Source organism: Lipotes vexillifer, unplaced genomic scaffold, assembly GCF_000442215.2.
Source record: "Lipotes vexillifer unplaced genomic scaffold, Lipotes_vexillifer_v1.1 scaffold1655, whole genome shotgun sequence".
Taxonomy (NCBI): Eukaryota; Metazoa; Chordata; class Mammalia; order Artiodactyla; family Lipotidae; genus Lipotes; species Lipotes vexillifer.
The window spans coordinates 530479-547513 of record NW_006797028.1 but is presented as its reverse complement, the minus strand read 5'-3'; the positions used below and the strand labels follow the sequence as shown (position 1 = coordinate 547513).

The window sequence follows — 17035 nt, the reverse complement described above, 5'->3', positions numbered from 1 at the left end:
ATTCTAAGTTCAATAACTGGATATCATGTGACTTCTCAAGATTTCAAAATGTTTGATAATTATATGAAAACATTTAAAGACATACTAGAAATAATGCAAACAATTCTTTCAGTTTTTCCATAAAAGAAGGAAAAGGTTAATTTTAATGAATTTCTGAGCTATTTACTTTGATGAATTCTACACTTTGATCATTTTTATTTTTTAATATAAATTTATTTGTTACTAATTATAAACAATCCTGAGGTTCACCCTTCAGATACTACTGTGGGACTTTTTTATTACATGGATCAATTGCTAAATTTAAAATGATATTTGGGAAAGCCTTTTATGTTCCTTAACCTGATGTGATGCTCACACATGTGCAACTGCTTTTCTTTCTTCAGGCAGAGAAGCCCTTTTAGCTGATAAATATCACCCAAAGCAAAGTCCTTGATAACAAAAAATAATTAAATAGCAGAAGCTGGTTAGAGATCAGCATTCATTTTTCAAATTAAATGTAAAAGCCTTCTTCAGTTAAGAGATTGGCAAGTTTTTACAAATAACATCAGTGAGCCTTTTAGAAAGAAACAGCCACATTAAAATGGAGTCATTAGGCAATACATTTATTTTGAAACCAATTAACCTTTTGTCAGAAAAATGTCAGTGCTGTAATGGTCTCAGCAGCCGAGGTCAGCCTCTAACAGGGCACGTATGACAGCCACTGTGCTGGGTGACATGTACTGCAGACAGAGAGGAGAGGGCAGCAGTGAGAACCGGCCTTCTTTTGTATTCCACACTGCATTTCCAGGGAGCAGACAATCTTGACCTATCCATTCAGGTAATTAAAGCTTCCATTTGGAAGTGTCCTGCAGGAAGGTGAAATTTGGGGGAGATAAATGGCTGTTGTTCTTTGTATCCAGCCACCAGTTCCATAATTTGATGGACTGCCTGAAACAGGCTGGGACGCCAGGTTCTCATAAAAATAGAGATGAATTGGTCAGCACACAATTCTCTAAGGCAAAGCAACTCTGTCATTTTCTTTTTTGCAGGCTATAATTTAATTGTTAGTCAAGGCGGACAGCTGACACAGGGGGGCTTTCTCTCAGAGCTTACCTACCATCTTCCATTCACTAAGAAATCACTCTAGCTTATTTACTTATCAGCCAAGTTTGTTTGACATTGGGAAATGTCACTTCCACAGGGAGCACAGCTGGTTCTCCCAGCTGTGCCCTGACTTACCTTCCACGCTATTTTGTTTCCTTTCGAATCATGTTCAAGGGCAATTGGGAAGTCCCCTCGTTCATAAAATTTTCGAAACGCTGTGGGCTTCGTTGGTCTTTCTTTAAATGCTCCTGCAGTTGGAGGGCCTCTCACCTTTAAAGAAAAAAAAAATAGGAATCAGGTTTTAAAACACATTGGAAAATGCATAGTGAAAAGACTTTGGCTTTTATGTTTCATTTTGTATAAAATGTTCTGGAAGACAAACTAAATTATCTTAATAATAAACAACCAAAATCTCACTAATACAAACATTTGGAGAAGAAAATTATTTTATAATAACTGTTAAGGATTTACTTTATTTCAAGCTACTTTACAAAGCATTCCTAGAAAATGTCACTTTAAAATATCACTTTATAAGGAAGAAAAGCCTGAACTTTTGTTTAAGGAAAACATTTTAAGAGAAGCAACTAAGTTCAGAGTGTTAAAACTTTTAAGATTCTTAATAATTGCAAATTCTAATCTCAGGTCTGATATACTTTGTAGAATACTCCAGAAATAAATTTCAAATATGTCCTTCAAATCTTTCTATATAAATAAAATGTTAGGATATGTTCTCATATCCTAAGTATTAACAATAAAACCATAAAAATGTGATATAAAATTAAGTGATGATAAATGAGAGAGTTTAAGAAGAAAAATGGTGGCCTACTGTGCATAGCATACATTTCGTAACATGAATTTATGAGAAAGAAACATTAGAAGAGATTATATGAGAATCTTTCACCTGCCAAATTATGAGTTTTATGAAAGAAGAAACATTTCATATTGAGTTATTCACATTGACTACAACTTTTAAATCTGCAATATTTACACATGAACTAATTCATTATGTTACAAAATTCAGTGATTAGTGAATGACTATCATTCGATAATGATAGTCAGCTGTATTGTTCCTTATTCCTAAACATTATTATCTTCACCTGTTTGTAAAAAAGGTAAATATTAGTCATCCATTAGTTTAATAAAAACAATTATTTTTTTAATTCTTAAATAGACAAGAGAGCAAATAATTTACCTACTATCTTAATATTTTAAGTTATTTGATGCCATATTAATTTTTAATATCTGTGTGAAAAATAATTTTAACAAAGTATATATAAAATATATCTAATATAACAGATATATTATATAATGCCAAATACATTTTATCTGAAGCACATATAAAGACTAATATTAGAAACTGAGGGAGCTTCCAGGAAGATGGCAGAAGACATCACGTTCCTCCCCACAGATACACCAGAAATACACCTACACATGGAACAAATCCTACAGAACACCTACTGAAAGCTGGCAGAAGACTTCAGACCTCCCAAAAGGCAAGAAAACCCCCATGTACCTGGGTAGGGCAAAAGAAAAAATAAACAGAGACAAAAGGATAGGGACGGGACCTGCACCAGTGGGAGGAAGCTGTGAAGCAGGAAATGTTTCCACACACTAGGAGCCCCTTCACGGGCGGAGACTGTGGGTGACGGAGTCGGGGAAGCTTCGGGGCCGCGGAGCAGAGCACAGCAACAGGGGTGCGGAGGGCAAAGCAGAGAGAATCCTGCAGAGGATCACGGCTGACCAGCACTCACCAGCCCGAGTGGCTTCTCTGCTCACCCGCCGGGGTGGGCGGGGCTGGGAGTTGAGGCTCGGGCTTCGGTCGGAGCACAGGGAGAGGCCTGGCGGCGTGAACACAGCCTGAAGGGGGTTAGTGCACGACGGCTGGCCGGGAGGGAGTCCGGGGAAAAGTCTGGAGCTGCCGAAGAGGCAAGAGACTTTTTCTTCCCTTTTTGTTGAGGAGAGGGGATTCAGAGCGCTGCTTAAAGGAGCTCCAGAGACTGGCGCGAGCCGCGGCTAAAAGCACGGACCACAGACACGGGCATGAGATGCTAAGGCTGCTGCTGGCGCCACCAAGAAGCCTGTGTGCAAGCACAGGTCACTCTCCACACCTCCCTTCCAGGGAACCTGTGCAGCCTGCCACTGCCAGGGTCCCGGGATCCAGGAACAACTTCCCAGGGAGAATGCACGGCGCGCCTCAGGCTGGTGCAACGTCACGCCGCCTCTGACGCCGCAGGCTCGGCCCTCACTCCGTGCTCCTCCCTCCCCCCGGCCTGAGGGAGCCGGAGCCACCGAATCAGCAGCTCCTTTAACCCCATCCTGTCTGAGCGAAGAACAAACGCCCTCCTGCGACCTACACGCAGAGGCGGGGCCAAATCCAAAGCTGAGCCCCTGGGAGCTGTGAGAACAAAGAAGAGAAAGGGAAATCTCTCCCAGCAGCCTCAGAAGCAGCAGATTAAAGCTCCACGATCAACTTGATGGCTGTGGAATACCTGAATAGACAACGAATCATCCCAAACTGAGGAGGTGGACTTTAAGAGCAAGATTTATGCAGTATAGCTTTGCTTCCACTTGTCCTAGGCTTCTATCCATCCGTTTTTTTGTTTGTTTTTGTTTGTTTTTTTAATTTTTTCTTTATTTTTCCTTATTAATTATTTTTTATTTTAATAACTTTATTATATTTTATCTTACTTAATTTTATTTTACTTTATCTTCTTTCTTTCTTTTTTTCCTTCCTTCCTTCCTCCCTCCCTCCCTCCCTTCTTTCTTTCTTTCTTTCTCTCTTTCTTTTGTTCTTTCTTTCTACTTCTACTAATTCTTTCTTTCTACTTTTTCTCCCTTTTATTCTGAGCCGTGTGGATGAAAGGCTCTTGGTGCTGCAGCCAGGAATCAGTGCTGTGCCTCTGAGATGTGAGAGCCAACGTCAGGACACTGGTCCACAAGAGACCTCCCAGCTCCACATAATATCAAACGGCGAAAATCTCCCAGAGATCTCCATCTCAACACCAGCACCCAGCTTCACTCAACGACCAGCAAGCTACAGTGCTGGACATCTTATGCCAAACAACTAGCAAGACAGGAACACAACCCCACTCATTAGCAGAGAGGCTGCCTAAAATCATAATAAGTCCACAGACACCCCAAAACACACCACCAGACGTGGACCTGCCCACCAGAAAGACAAGATCCAGCCTCATCCACCAGAACACAGGCACTAGTCCCCTCCACCAGGAAGCCGACACAACCCACTGAACCAACCTTAGCCACTGGGGAGAGACACCAAAAACAATGGGAACTACGAGCCTGCAGCCTGCAAAAAGGAGACTGCAAAAACAGTAAGATAAGCAAAATGAGAAGACAGAAAAACACACAGCAGATGAAGGAGCAAGATAAAAATCCACCAGACCTAACAAATGAAGAGGAAATAGGCAGTCTACCTGAAAAAGAATTCAGAATAATGATAGTAAAGATGATCCAAAATCTTGGAAATAGAATGGACAAAATGCAAGAAACATTTAACAAGGACCTAGAAGAATTAAAGATGAAACAAACAACAATGAACAACACAATAAATGAAATTAAAAATACTCTAGATGGGATCAGTAGCAGAATAACTGAGGCAGAAGAACGGATAAGTGACCTGGAAGATAAAATAGTGGAAATAACTACTGCAGAGCAGAATAAAGAAAAAAGAATGAAAAGAACTGAGGACAGTCTCAGAGAACTCTGGGACAATATTAAACGCACCGACATTCGAATTATAGGGCTTCCAGAGAAGAAGAGAAAAAGAAAGGGACAGAGAAGATATTTGAAGACATTATAGTTGAAAACTTCCCTAATATGGGAAAGGAAATAGTTAATCAAGTCCAGGAAGCACAGAGAGTCCCATACAGGATAAATCCAAGGAGAAATACGCCAAGACACATATTAATCAAACAATCAAAAATTAAATACAAAGAAAATATGTTAAAAGCAGCAAGGGAAAACAAGGGAATCCCCATAAGGTTAACAGCTGATCTTTTAGCAGAAACTCTGGAAGCCAGAAGGGACTGGCAGGACATACTGAAAGTGATGAAGGAGAAAAACCTGCAACCAAGATTACTCTACCCAGCAAGGATCTCATTCAGATTTGATGGAGAAATTAAAACCTCTACAGACAAGCAAAAGCTGAGAGAGTTCAGCACCAGCAAACCAGCTTTACAACAACGGCTAAAGGAAATTCCCTAGGCAAGAAGCACAAGAGAAGGAAAAGACCTACAATAATGAACCCAAAACAATTAAGAAAATGGGAATAGGAACATACATATCGATAATTACCTTAAATGTAAATGGACTAAATGCTCCCACCAAAAGACACAGATTGGCTGAATGGATACAAAAACAAGACCCATATATTTGCTGTCTACAAGAGACCCACTTCAGACCTAGAAACACATACAGACTTAAAGTAAGGGGATGGAAAAAGATATTTCAGGAAAATGGAAACCAAAAGAAAGCTGGAGTAGCAATTCTCATATCAGACAAAATAGACTTTAAAATAAGGACTATCAGAAGAGACAAAGAAGGACACTACATAATGATTAAGGGATCGATCCAAGAAGAAGATATAACAATTGTAAATATTTATGCACCCAACATAGGAGCACCTCAATACATAAGGCAAATACTAACAGCCATAAAAGGGGAAATTGACAGTAACACATTCATAGCAGGGACTTTAACACCCCACTTTCACCAATGGACAGATCATCCAAAATGAAAAAAAATAAGGAAACACAAGCTTTAAATTATACATTAAACAAGATGGACTTAATTGATATTTATAGGACAATCCATCCAAAAACAACACAATACACATTTTTTTTTTTTTTTCTTGCGTTATGCGGACCTCTCACTGTTGTGGCCTCTCCCATTTGCGGAGCACAGGCTCCGGACGCGCAGGCTCAGTGGCCATGGCTCACGGGCCCAGCCGCTCCGCGGCATGTGGGATCTTCCCGAAACGGGGCACGAACCCGCGTCTCCTGCATCGGCAGGCGGACTCTCAAGCACTGCGCCACCAGGGAAGCCCAATACACATTTTTGTCAAGTGCTCATGTAACATTCCCCAGGATAGATCATATCATGGGTCACAAGTCAAGCCTTTGTAAATTTAAGAAAATTGAAATTGTTTCAAGTATCTTTTCCAACAACAACGCTATGCGACTAGATATCAATTACAGGAAAAGATCTGTAAAAAATACAAACACATGGAGGCTAAACAATGCACTACTTAATAACGAAGTGATCACTGAAGAAATCAAAGAGGAAATAAAAAAAATACCTAGAAAGAAATGACAATGGAGACACGACGACCCAAAATCTATAGGATGCAGCAAAAGCAGTTCTAAGAGGTAAGTTTAAAGCAATAAAATCCTACCTTAAGAAACAGGAAACATCTCGAATAAACAACCTAACCTTGCACCTAAAGCAATTAGAGAAAGAAGAACAAAAAAACCCCATAGTTAGCAGAAGGAAAGAAATCATAAACATCAGATCAGAAATAAATGAAAAAGAAATGAAGGAAACAATAGCAAAAATCAATAAAACTAAAAGCTGGTTCTTTGAGAAGATAAACAAAATTGATAAACCATTAGCCAGACTCATCAAGAAAAAAAGGGAGAAGACTCGTATCAATAGAATTAGAAATGAAAAAGGAGAAGTAACAACTGACACTGCAGAAATACAAAAGATCATGAGAGATTGCTACAAGCAACTCTATGCCAATAAAATGGACAACCTGGAAGAAATGGACAAATTCTTAGAAATGCACAACCTACCAAGACTGAATCAGGAAGAAATAGAAAATATAAACAGACCAATCACAAGCACTGATATTGAAACTGTGATTAAAAATCTTCCAACAAACAAAAGCCCAGGACCAGATGGCTTCACAGGCGAATTCTATCAAACATTTAGAGAAGAGCTAATACCTATCCTTCTCAAACTCTTCCAAAATATAGCAGAGGGAGGAACACTCCCAAATTCATTCTACGAGGTCACCATCACCTTGATACAAAAACCAGACAAGGATGTCACAAAGAAAGAAAACTACAGGCCAATATCACTGACGACCATAGATGCAAAAATCCTCAACAAAATACTAGCAAACAGAATCCAACAGCACATTAAAGGGACCATACACTATGATCAAGTGGGGTTTATTCCAGGAATGCAAGGATTCTTCAATACACGCAAAACAATCCATGTGATACACCATATTAACAAATTGAAGGAGAAAAACCATAAGATCATCTCAATAGATGCAGAGAAAGCTTTTGACAAAATTCAACACCCATTTATGATAAAAATCCTGCAGAAAGTAGGCATAAAGGGAACTTTCCTCAACATAATAAAGGCCATATATGACAAACCCACAGCCAACATTGTCCTCAATGGTGAAAAACTGAAACCATTTCCACTAAGATCAGGAAAAAAACAAGGTTGCCCACTGTCACCACTCTTAATCAACATAGTTTCGGAAGTTTTAGCTACAGCAATCAGAGAAGAAAAGGAAATAAAAGGAATCCAAATCGGAAAAGAAGAAGTAAAGCTGTCACTGTTTGCAGATTACATGATACTATTATCGAGAATCCTAAAGAAGCTACCAGAAAACTACTAGAGCTAATCAATGAATTTGGTAAAGTAGAAGGATACAAAATTAATGCACAGAAATCTCTTGCATTCCTATACACTAATGATGAAAAATCTGAAAGTGAAATTAAGAAAACACTTCCATTTACCATTGCAACAAAAAGAATAAAATATCTAGGAATAAACCTACCTAAGGAGACAAAAGACCTGTATGAAGAAAATTATAAGACACTGATAAAAGAAATTAAAGATGATACAAATAGATGGAGAGATATACCATGTTCTTGGATTGGAAGAATCAATATTGTGAATATGACTATACTACCCAAAGCAATCTACAGATTCAACGCAATCCCTATCAAACTACCACTGGCATTTTTCACAGAACTAGAAGAAAAAAATTCACAATTTGTATGGAAACACAAAAGACCCCGAATAGCTAAAGCAATCTTGAGAACGAAAAATGGAGCTGGAGGAATCAGGCTCGCTGATTTCAGACTATAGTACAAAACTACAGTAATCAAGATAGTATGGTACTGGCACAAAGAGAGAAAGATAGATCAAAGGAACAGGATAGAAAGCCCAGAGATAAACCCACGCACATACGGTCACCTTATCTTTGATAAAGGAGGCAGGAATGTACAGTGGAGAAAGGACAGCCTCTTCAATATGTGGTGCTGGGAAAACTGGACATGTACATGTAAAAGTATGAGATTAGACCACTCCGTAACACCATACACAAAAATAAGCTCAAAATGGATTAAAGCCCTAAATGTAAGGCCAGAAACTATTAAACTCTTAGAGGAAATCATAGGCAAAACACTCTATGACATAAATCACAGCAAGATCCTTTTTGACCCACCTCCTAGAGAAATGGAAATAAAAACAGAAATAAACAAATGGGACCTAATGAAACGTAAAAGCTTTTGCACAGCAAAGGAGACCATAAACAAGACCAAAAGACAACCCTCAGAATGGGAGAAAATATTTGAAAACTAAGCAACTGACAAAGGATTAATCTTCAAAATTTATAAGCAGCTCATGCAGCTCAATATCAAAAAAACAAACAACCCAATCCAAAAATGGGCAGGAGACCTAAATAGACATTTCTGCAAAGAAGATATACAGACTGCCAACAAACACATGAAAGAATGCTCAACATCATTAATCATTAGAGAAATGCAAATCAAAACTACAATGAGGTATCATCTCACACCAGTCAGAATGGCCATCATCAAAAAATCTAGAAACAATAAATGCTGGAGATGGTGTGGAGAAAAGGGAACCCTCTTGCACTGTTGGTGGGAATGTAAATTGATACAGCCACTGTGGAGAATAGTATGGAGGTTCCTTAAAAAACTACAAATAGAACTACCATATAACACAGTAATCCCACTACTGGGCATATACCCTGAGAAAAGCATAATTCAAAAAGAGTCATGTACCATAATGTTCATTGCAGCTCTATTTACAATAGTCCGGAGATGGAAACAACGTAAGTGTCCATCATCGGATGAATGGATAAAGAAGATGTGGCACAAACACACAATGGAATATTACTCAGCCATAAAAAGAAACGAAATTGAGCTATTTGTAATGAGGTGCATAGACCTAAAGTCTGTCATACAGAGTGAGTAAGTCAGAAAGAGAAAGACAAATACCATATGCTAACATATATATGGAATTTAAGAAAAAAAAAATGTCATGAAGAACCTACGGGTAAGCCAGGAATAAAGACACAGACCTACTAGATAATGGACTTGAGGATATGGGGAGGGGGAATGGTAAGCTGTGACAAAGCGAGAGAGAGGCATGGACATATATACACTACCAAACGTAAGGTAGATAGCTAGTGGGAAGCAGCTGCATAGCACAGGGAGATCAGCTCGGTGCTTTGTGACCACCTGGAGGGGTGGGATAGGGAGGGGGGGAGGAGGGATATGCAAGAGGGAAGAGATATGGGAACATATGTATATGTATAACTGATTCACTTTGTTATAAAGCAGAAACTAACACCACTGTAAAGCAATTATACTCCATAAAGATGTTAAAAAAATAAAATAAAATAAAATCCCATAAACAGAAAAAAAAAACAAAAAGAAACTGAGTAGGAGATTAAGAAATACCTTATTAAGATGATTAAATGCTGAAGTGGAATTGAAGAGTGAGGTAACATAAAGGCATTTGTTAGAGTTTAAAATGTTCTTCACTACATAGCACATTATGTGCAGCAAATGATTACATAAGTAACTGAAATGACACTGGACAGTGGAGAAGCAAGATTTACTCTTACTTATTGAAGATTTAAAATTTGTTCTGGTATTAGAATTTTTCAGCCAATTTCATTCAATTGTTAAATGACCATACGCATACAGCAACTACTTTGTGCAGAGTTCTGAGCTGGATGCTATATATAAAGGAGGACATTCTCAACAATGTTAGTATAATGGAAAATGTAGAGATGTCACTCCGGACTTTTGCAATTCATGGAGCAATAAATTTTGAAACATATTTTTGGAAAATGATAAAGAATCAACAGTTTTTTATTTTGCCAAGAAGTTACATCAAAACAAATTACTATTTACCATCATGTCATCATTTTAACACCTCCCAGAAGTGGTAGAACATAAACTAAAGAAAGAAAACATAGCCAGCATGCATATGTATTTACAGAAAGTTATAGTGCAATAGTACATATGCGTGTGCATGTGTACATGTGTATTATTATTATTTGTATACAGATACCTCACTTTTTATATTTTTGAAAAATTAATTTTTAATGGGTAAATAGGTAAGATGTGAGATACATACATACATATATATATATATATATATATATATATATATATATACACATACATACACACACACATATAATGGACTATTATTCAGCCATAAAAAGAAGGAAGTCCTGCCGTTTGGAATGACATGCATAGACCTTGAGGACATTATGCTAAGTGAAATAAATCAGACAGACAAATACTGTATGATCTCACTTTTTTGTGGAATCTAAAAAAAAACTGAACTCATAAAGAGTGGAATGGTGCTTGCCAGGGACTGGGGGTGTGTGGCATCTATTGATTGTCTTTTGTTTTGTTTTGTTTTTTTTGTTTTTTTTGCAGTACGCGGGCCTCTCATTGTTGTGGCCTCTCCCGTTGTGGAGCACAGGCTCCGGACGCGCAGTCTCAGCGGCCATGGCTCTCGGGTCCAGCCGCTCTGCGGCATGTGGGATCTTCCCAGACCGGGGCACGAACCTGTGTCCCCTGCATTGGCAGGAGGACTCTCAACCACTGCGCCACCAGGGAAGCCCTGATTGTCTTTTTTCATTCGCTTTACAATCTTTCTGATTCTTGGTGTGACAACTGATTTTTTTATTGAAACCTGGACACTGGTGTGTTATGAGACTCTAGATCTTAAACCTTCTGCTTTAGCTGGTTTATTCTTACACCTCTCTAGCAGAAATGAGGCGGGGGGTGCCACCTGATTACTACCAGGTTGGGGCAGAAGTACTGGTATCCCACCTGGCCTCGGCTGAACCATGTGGAGGGAGCTCCTCATTAACACTGGGTGAGGGTGGGAGTTTCAGCACTACCGGCCTCCACTGTCACCTCCCTGACAGGGAAGGGTAGCAGTGCCTCATTATTGCTCCCCACCATGACAACACAGATGAAGTGGCCTCATTACTGCTAGGCAGTGCCTGTCCCTCCACGAGGCATCCTCTGACACCACCCCAACAGGAAGGGGGAAGACCCTCTTATGACTGCTGGCTGGGGTGAAAGTCCAATCTGCCCCCATGTGTTCTCCATTGACACTATGGGTGTTGGGGACCTCTCTTCTATTCCAGTAGAGATCAAATGCAATTTCTCATTTAAAAAATTCAGCTACAGCAATTATTTAGGGTTTTTTGCCTGCTCATCATATCCTAACCATCTTTTTCAGTTTTTTTAGATGCCAAGTTATTATTTATGCTGTTGACAGTAAGCCTCTCATTTATTTAACTGACTTAAAATTTATTTAAGATTATCCATTTTTCTCCTTTTTCTTTGTATTTATCTTAAAATCAAGTTCTCTTTTCCCTTATATCTCTTATTTTAAATATTCCCATCTTTCTGATTCAGAACTCAAAATTCTAATTGTCCAAACTTTTCAAATAATGAATACATTTCTAAGATGCCTAGAAGGCTTTTTATAAATTGTAACAGATAACTTATACTTCCTCTTTCTTCCCATAAATTTTTATGGGCTCTCTCGAGAAATGATTCCATACCTACAGTTCCATGGAAGTCTTTGCTTAGTTTTACAAAAATTGTCCATGCTAATATGCAATTACTCAACAGTGAGGAAATTTTATTGAGTATCTGTTATCCTCTGTTTTTATATTTCTGCCATTTACTTATTTTGAAACACTAGATTCTTTCAGTTCTGCTATAGATCCATTCCAAATTAACTCTTGGAATTTCAGGAGTTATAATTTGTAAAACTGACTAGAATATTACCACTTAGATTTGTTAATGCAAAGGGACATTACCTAATTTCATGCAGATGCTCTGTCACTCTATCCCTAGATAATATTTTTTTCTGTTCCAAATATATAGGTAGCCACTGAAACCTTACAGAAGGACATACTATTTTTTTAATATTACATACATAATTCATTCCAACTAGTTCTAAAAATCTGTACATGAAAACCAAGTGAAATATAATTCCTGGAAAGGTAATAAAGATATTATTACTGGAAATCACACAGATGGATACAGTTTGACTAAACAACTTTAAAAGCCAACAAAAACGCTGTTAAGAATCCTTACGTCTCATATTTGTACAAGGACTACTGTAAATTTTATTTAATGTCTTAAGAATTTTTTCCTGATTTATTATAAATAATATAGAGCAAATAAAGAACCATAAATCAAACTAGATTTGTGGGAAAATGCAATTAGGATTTGCCTGAATGGTGGGGTCTATCTGTAAACCAATTAGGATGAATGGATGTTGCAGCAGAATGCTTTTAATAAAATCGAATGCACTTGGGAACTGAGATATTGAATGCACTTTGAAGTGACTACAGATGACACAGTACTTTATATGCCTACATTTATTGAATGTGCTGTAATGGATTTAGGACTTAGATCACAGTCTCTGTCATGGTCACAAAACTAATAATAATTAGCAGGAAGGAAGTTTCTCTAAAATTCTTCATCATATAGTTCAAAAGTTTCCTTTTCAGTAGATTTATTTTTTAGCATAAACTGAAACTGCTAAAAAGAAAAAAAGAAAAAGAAGGAGACTTTTACTTCAAGTGGGAAGCTACATTGTGTTTTTCTATTTGGTCCATTTAGCCACCTCACTAACATTGAGACACTAAAATTCAAAGACACTAATTTCCTTATTAGGAAATTTTTCAGCATGAGATTCGGATTCATAAAATCACTGTGGTTAAGAAGCTGGTGGGCCAGAGCTGGATTGTCTGCAAGCTACCCAGGCACTGGAATGTTAGCCTCAGGACTGGTAAATTGGTTGCCATCAGCCTAGATTTCTGAGTAAGGAGTATTATAATTCAGCGTCTGTGATATTTGCCAGTTGTAATTGTTTTAATACATCAAAAAAAATGCAATACCTAAGGTCACCAAATAACCAGAAAAATACTTGCAAAAGATTAACAGTTAACAAACCTGACTGTTGGTAGGTAGGGCACCTCAACATTAACAAAAGTGAGCTTACATTACCAGGTAAAATTTTTATAAGAAGCTTTAACACCGTAACAACTTAACGATATAACAAAACACTATGATCGTAATGTTTTTGTTAGTAAGAGCCTCATATGGTAAAATATACATGTTTCAATAAATATTCAATATGTGTGAGCATACTTTGGAGTCCTTAAAAGTTAGGCCCTATGGTGACAGTTGAGTGATAGAGAAAACTTCTAAGTGACACAGGTAACCTATTTTAAGAAGCTTATTCGACCGAGGCCTAACAGGATGGCTTAGAGTCAGGAGAATGTGGAGTCAAGATGATCAATCCGGACTTTACTGGAGTCGTCTAAGCATGAGATGGCAAAGGCCTTGAATTAGGGTGGCATCAGGAATAAAAAAGAAATCCCCTTATACTGCGTTTGTTCTTTACAAACATTATTGGTTTCAGTTTTCAACAAAACACATATGAAATGGTCTTACAGACAAGAAAATTAAAGCTTAGATATGTTCAAAACCTGTCAGAAATCACAGAACTAGGTAGTAGGAGGAAAGATTTGACTTCTAATCTCTCTGCCGCTATAGGACATGTCCTCAGTCACTGTACTAGAAGGTTGGGAAAAACTTAAAGGGGAATTACCTAGGGCATATGACTAATTGAATGAAGAGATCTAAAGGCAGAGATGAGGCAGGCTTCTGACTACAGAGGTGTGAATAATAAATTTGTTTAAGTTACATAAATAATAAACTGTAGAATGGAAGAAAATCTTATTAAATCACTTACTATTCTATCACCTATTAATAAGTTTGTGCTTTCTCTCTAGACTTTTTCCAAGAACATATATACAAATACCATTTTTTCATTTTTATGTCCTTTCCATTTAGTGTACTTTTTCATTTTTTGTGGCTAAGCAATATTCTACCAACTATCTGCAATTATATTTGGAATTTATATTATTTCCATTTCATTCACCTTTTGTAATTACATTATTATAAAATTTTCAGGCATATCACATTTTCCACATTTTATATTATTTCCTTCAGACAGAATCTTCAGTATGAGATGAGATCAAAATTTATATTTTATGATTCTTGATAAAATTATTTGCTAATTAAATAGGTCTTCTGTTTTAGTCTGCTTGGGCTGCTATAACAAAATACCACAGACTAGATGACTTCAACAAGAGAAATTTTATTTTCTCAGTTCTGGAGACTGGACATCTGAGATCAGGGTGCCAGCAAGGTCAGGTTCCAGTGAGAACCCCCTTCCTATCTTGCAGACTGCTACCTTCTCACTGGATCCTCACATGGCAGAGAGATAGCAAGCTCTGGGCTCTTTTCCTCTCCTTATAAGAACACTAATCCCATCACAGAGACCCCACTCTCATGAAGCCATCACATAAACCTAATTACCTCTCAAAGTTCCCACCTCCATCACATTGGGGGTTAGGGCTTCAACATATAAATTTTGGGGGGACACATTCAGTCAATAACATCTTATTGTTCAATTTGGATTACTATGTTTAACAAATGAGGATGAACGTTTTCTCATTTTAGTATAAATGCTATATGAATACATTTGTGAACGTATGTTCATGTCTTTTCTATATTAAAATCAATTTGTATGAGTTTTTTATATTAAAAGATATTAACCATGTTTGCATTTACAACAAATATCTACTTATCATTTTGCCTTCCATTTTTACTTATTTAGCATTTAAAGGTTTTAAATTTTTTATAGGAGAGTTTCTTTCTCTTTACTTGCTCTTTTTGCCTCCAGCTTTGCCTTGTTTAGATCATTCCTCTGTCAGCTGCACAATGAATATTTTAAGCGACGAATTAAATCATATCTCTCATCTACTTAGAATCCGTAAATGATTTCCCACAGACACGCCACACAAAGACATTTGCAAAAGCTGAGTGTTGCTCCCCAGCATTCCTCTACAGGTACCCAAGAATAAATTAAACCCAAACACTGGCAGTTCTCAGGCATGCCCTGCTCTCATTGGTCTTCTTGATTTTGCTGTCCCATCAATCTGTTATTCTCTCTCACCCCTTTACTACTCTTTTTTATTCTCCTTCTTTTTCTCCTGAAACTACTAATCACCTTCATGACTAAGCACAAACCTCACCTCTCCTAAGAAACCTTTCCTAACAAGCCATATTCGACACTGTGGTGGGATCAGGTTCTTCACCTTATGGTTGAAATGCCTGGGGACAAACTAGACTTGGTCATTAAACCACTGGAACAACCTGTATGGAGATTATTAGGGAGATCTAGCCTGTCGACAAAGTTTGTCTATAATAAAGTGGTTGGGTTAAATCTATGGAAGTTGGCAAATTTTTCCAAAGGGAAAGTATATAGTGAGGAAAATGCTGGGAACCCGAGACATTACCTGGAGATTTGGAATTCTATGGGAGAATAGAAAGTACAGTCAGAATGGTGGCAAGTAAATGGGGAAGGCAAGTAAATCACAGAAATCAGAGAATGAGAGGGACAAATTTTGCTTTTCTTTTGTTTTAATGATACAAGGAGATCAATTAAGAAGAAGAATGAAAGATCTCTGAAAATTAAACAGCTGTAGTGGCATGATGGGGTGGAAGCCAGACTATAATGCATTGAGTAATGAATAAGGAATATGAAGTAAAACCAGATATAAGCTTTGGGAGTTATTCTGACCTATGGGCTGTCAAAATCTGAGCTGCTAGCACGGTGTGATTGTTAAAGCAGGATAAAGTTAGTGGTAACTGGAAATGGGGGAAGAAAAGACTGTCAGTGGGGGCTTCCCTGGTGGCGCAGTGGTTGAGAGTCCTCCTGCTAATTCAGGGGACACGGGTTCGTGCCCCGGTCTGGGAGGATCCCACATGCCGCGGAGCGGCTGGGCCCGTGAGCCATGGCCGCTGAGCCTGCACGTCCGGAGCCTGTGCTCCGCAGCGGGAGAGGGCACCAGCAGTGAGGCGGGGCCGGTGAGCCATGGCCGCTGAGCCTGCACGTCCGGAGCCTGTGCTCCGCAGCGGGAGAGGGCACCAGCAGTGAGAGGCCCGCGTACCGCATATAAAAAAAAAAAAAAAAAAAAAAAAAAAAAGACTGTCAACGGACTGTAATACTGGAATTCATAAGCTATCTAATCACTTATAGAACCAGAATGATTTTAGAATACAAGATATATGTATAACGAATACACTTATTTGAACAGCCAGAGGAACTTGTGAAGTATAGATTTTTCTGTGTTAGAAACTCACAAATCTGAATTCAAGAACTTATGGTCACATATACTAAAATATTAATTAGAAACAGAGTTAAGAAATTGGCTCTAAAATAGATATTACCTATATCACTCATTCATTGAAAAATGTGTTGAATACATAATATTTCCAAGTCACTAGGCTTGGTATTATTGGGGACAAAAAGATAAGTCAAATATATTATCCTCAAGATATATATCATTTAGGAAAAGAGATAATAATATCCCCCATAGGGCTTCCCTGGTGGTGCAGTGGTTGAGAGTCTGCCTGCCGATGTAGGGGACACGGGTTCGTGCCCCGGTCCAGGAAGATCCCACATGCCGCTGAGTGGCTGGGCCTGTGAGCCATGGCCGCTGAGCCTGCATGTCCGGAGCCTGTGCTCCGCA

At 38.2% G+C, this 17035-nt stretch overlaps 1 protein-coding gene across 1 annotated transcript in view; it reads right to left on the bottom strand.

Annotated features, from left to right (window-relative positions):
• Nucleotides 1–581: 581 nt before the first annotated feature.
• Nucleotides 582–17035, bottom strand: part of LOC103083459 (parkin coregulated gene protein-like) — an 86466-nt gene continuing 70012 nt past the window's right edge. Inside the window, exons 2-3 of the mRNA XM_007469156.1 lie at nt 1219–1353; nt 582–719 (exon numbers count right to left, since the gene is read on the bottom strand). Coding sequence (XP_007469218.1) covers nt 657–719; nt 1219–1353 — 198 coding nt within the window. The 3' untranslated portion in view covers nt 582–656. The remainder of the gene's footprint in view (nt 720–1218; nt 1354–17035) is intronic.